Source organism: Brassica oleracea, chromosome C9, assembly GCF_000695525.1.
Source record: "Brassica oleracea var. oleracea cultivar TO1000 chromosome C9, BOL, whole genome shotgun sequence".
Taxonomy (NCBI): Eukaryota; Viridiplantae; Streptophyta; class Magnoliopsida; order Brassicales; family Brassicaceae; genus Brassica; species Brassica oleracea.
This window is the reverse complement of record NC_027756.1, coordinates 29,378,429-29,381,624: the sequence shown is the minus strand read 5'-3', so window position 1 is coordinate 29,381,624 and position 3,196 is coordinate 29,378,429. Positions and strand designations below refer to the sequence as shown.

The following is a 3,196-nucleotide window of genomic DNA, read 5'->3' as shown; positions in this document are numbered from 1 at the left end:
GTTATTTTACGACGAACTAACGTTGCTTTTAAATTTCCTCGTAAGATACTCGTAAAGTCGACATAAATTTACGAAGATTTAATTTCTTCGTTGATTTTCGTCGCTATAGTTGTGTTTTCTTGTAGTGATGTGATTTCAAAACTTAATTTAAATTTTATTTCAGTAATATATTTAACCAACTTTTGATTAACGTTTAGAATTAATATGTCAAGAAACTTCTTTTGTTCTTTGGAATAAAATGCCGCGTATCATTTTAAATTAAAGTACAATTTTTTTTTGGCACCAAATAAAGTACAATTGATTAAACAACAACAACAACCCTTACGAATTGATTAAAATTATTCACCTTCTTGACACTAATTAATCACCACAATCTTGAAAACAAGAATAACCATCAACGGTAAACCATACTACACACATTATTAATAAAGAAAACCATTGAGAACAAAGAAACTACTTTTTTAAAATATGTTTTATTCCGAAAAATTATGGATATACGGATTTTTTGGATCGAATCGAAATAAGAAAGAAACTTCTTAGGTTTGTGGTCTTCACAAGGACGGGATGAAACTTCTTTCGTAACATTTTTAATCTATTTGTGGAGCTCAATAATACAATATGAGTAGGCATGACATTTGATTTCACAACGAACAAAACCCGAATCACAGGCTAAATTCTTGATCTGGGAGAAAGACCTCTCCTTACCACCCGAGCATTGGGTTAACACCCTGTTCGAAACTACGCTAAGCGCTAGTAGGGCGGTGATTCCGGGCCTAGCGAGTTATCGAAAAATCGGGGATTAATCGGGGTATACGCGGGGACTAGTTTTTATTACTATTATATTTATAATAATATTTAAATTAAATATATAATATAAATATATTAGAATGTAATAGTTTTTTGTATATTATTGAAGTTTTAATTTATTGGTTTAACAAAAGTTATTGTTAATGTCATATTTTTATTACAATAATGTTTATATATGTGTCAGTATATGTACATACGTCAAAAGACGTTGTGGTCTATTGGTGTTTGATGTTGTCAACCTCTTATGAGGTACAGGGATCGATCCAACAGTAGGGTTTTTTTAATTAAATTCTTTTTTTTAAAAACACCTATGAAACAAAGTCCCACATCGGTTAAACATAAGGAAGGGTAATGCTGAAGACGCCTATAAATACTCATTTAGAGTTGCCATCATTATAACTTGCAATTGGGTTTCCATAAATCTGCTGTAGGCCCAATAGTTTAATTTTTTTTGAGTTTTAAGCGTTTAAGACTGGTAATATTACGCGGTCAACGCGGATAATACACGGTCAAAGCGTGTTAACGCGGTCCAGCGCCTAGTGTGACCGATCAGGTCATAATCGTGGCGGATGGACTCCGAGCAACGCCTAAACGGCCGCCTAGGCGGCTAGGCGGCCGCGTTTTCGAACAGGGGTTAACATCAACATGTCCATGGCATACACAATGTTCGAAGAGAAGTCGTTGATCTTTGTATTTTCGGGAGTAGTCATTTCGACTATTATCACTTTTCCTCCCTCAGAAAGACTTTGCCAGCAATTTTTTAGAATTTTTACACAATCTTCATCTGTCCAATCATGTAGTATCCACTGTCAAATTATCCATTTTATTTCATAGTCAATATCTATCTTAAACATTGAAACTAATGATTTGTCATTAAAAACTAAGCGTATATTTGAGGTTACTTTCAAGAAGATGGCATCTCCGTTTGGAATTTCTTTAAACATATCTCCTGAAACATTCTCCACTCCTATATAAATTAAATGTAGTTATCAAAACTAGAAATTCAATATAATTAATTTTAATAAAATCACTCATATGTTGTTATACCTGGATAAACAGAAGGATGGGCTAATACTGAGGGTAGGTCAAAATTGATGCCTTTGATGTGAGGATACTTGGAAACCACTAGATTTATAACAGTTCCAATGCCTCCTCCAACATCCACTAAAGTATTTACATCTTTAAATCCTCTATAAACTTCTAAAACTTTCTTCATGGTGAGGGCAGAAGCTTCTGACATTGCCCGGTTAAACAGCTCACCGAACGGTTCCTTTGAACCAATGTATTCAAAGAGTTTCATGCCATGAGCAGAGGTGAATGCATCTTTTCCTTCTATAATCATATCTTTGAGATGAGTCCTGTTATGAATTAATAATTAACTTTTGACTGATCAGTATATTAGAAGGTTTATTAGACCGGGCATGGGTTTATTATAATTTGGTTTGTTTGTGAAAAAAATAAAGAACTTGGTACTTTTTTGTATGAATGTTAAGAAAGTCGTAGTTACTAACCAACTCTTAAAATAGACTTCGCTTAGGGCAACCATAAACAGAGACGCGAGAGAACCTGAGCCTTCTCCACGGTTTAAGAAAAACATGCAAACCGGTTCAGCAGCATATAGCCTCTCACCATTTCCGGTTTGACCGTTCTCTCCGGCTTCAACCATACGGGACGTCAAGATTGAATGACTGACTAGTAAAACCAGCATCCGGTCCAACAAAATCGGTGCCTCCGGGTTGGTGGGTTTTGTTGGGAGACGAAGTGCAATATCAGCAGCCGAGAGCCATACACCTTGTGCAGCTACGATCGTGTCAATAACGCCAAGTTCCAAGGCGGTTTTGAAAACCATAGGGAATGTAACGGAGTACAAGATCCGCTCTGCTTGTAAGCTCAATGTTTCTTCATCAAATCGTTCTTCTTCTTTAATAAGACTGGGTTTAGTGGAAGTGGTTAAGGGATCTGGGAGATAGTTTGTCATTCTTGAAAAGTTGAGGATTTATGTGGATCGTTAGAGAAAGTTGGTTTCAACATTCACAGTTAATGTCATTCTATACACATGAGTGGTCTAGTGGTAGTGGTAGGCAGGCTTTGAGAAGCTAAGCGATCTGGGTTCAAAACAACCCACCACACTAACTAAAGGGTATGAGATCATATTTTGGATTTCAATTGAATATCATAAGAAACAGTATATTTGTAGGTTACACCCCCTGTTCGGGAACGCGCTAGGCGCTAGTCGGGCGGTCGGGTTGGGCCTAGCGCCTAAAGAGAAAATCGGGGATTAATCGGAAATTATGCGGGGCGGAATTTTTAGATGGTTTACTATGTTATAAAACATGTTAATCTTTAATTGTGTATAACATTAATACATTTTCATGTTTAAGATTGTATA

The 3,196-nt window shown here is 36.0% G+C and overlaps 1 protein-coding gene across 2 annotated transcripts; it reads right to left on the bottom strand.

The window, feature by feature from the left end:
• Window positions 1–443: 443 nt before the first annotated feature.
• LOC106315790 (caffeic acid 3-O-methyltransferase-like) lies at window positions 444–2,950 on the bottom strand. Of its 2 annotated transcripts, XM_013753612.1 has the most exons (5): window positions 2,319–2,950; window positions 1,855–2,165; window positions 1,710–1,774; window positions 1,448–1,613; window positions 444–726 (listed from the first exon to the last, which is right to left on the bottom strand). In XM_013753612.1, the coding sequence occupies exons 1-5, from the start codon at window positions 2,783–2,785 to the stop codon at window positions 593–595; spliced, it is 1,143 nt and encodes a 380-aa protein (XP_013609066.1). In that variant the 5' UTR covers window positions 2,786–2,950; the 3' UTR covers window positions 444–592. The 2 variants fall into 2 exon arrangements, with proteins under 2 accessions (XP_013609066.1, XP_013609067.1); XM_013753613.1 differs by lacking the exon at window positions 444–726 and having other exon boundaries at window positions 1,483–1,591.
• Between the last annotated feature and the right edge of the window lie 246 nt (window positions 2,951–3,196).

Coding starts and splice junctions, on each gene's coding strand:
- LOC106315790 (XM_013753612.1), bottom strand. CDS start 2,785: ATGACAAACTATCTCCCAGATCCCTTAACCACTTCCACTAAACCCAGT. Junction 1,775..1,854: donor CCATCCTTCTGTTTATCCAG/GTATAACAACAT, acceptor TAATTTATATAG/GAGTGGAGAATGTTTCAGGA. Junction 727..1,447: donor GTATGCCATGGACATGTTGA/TGTTAACCCCTG, acceptor TTTCGAACAGGG/TGTTAACCCAATGCTCGGGT.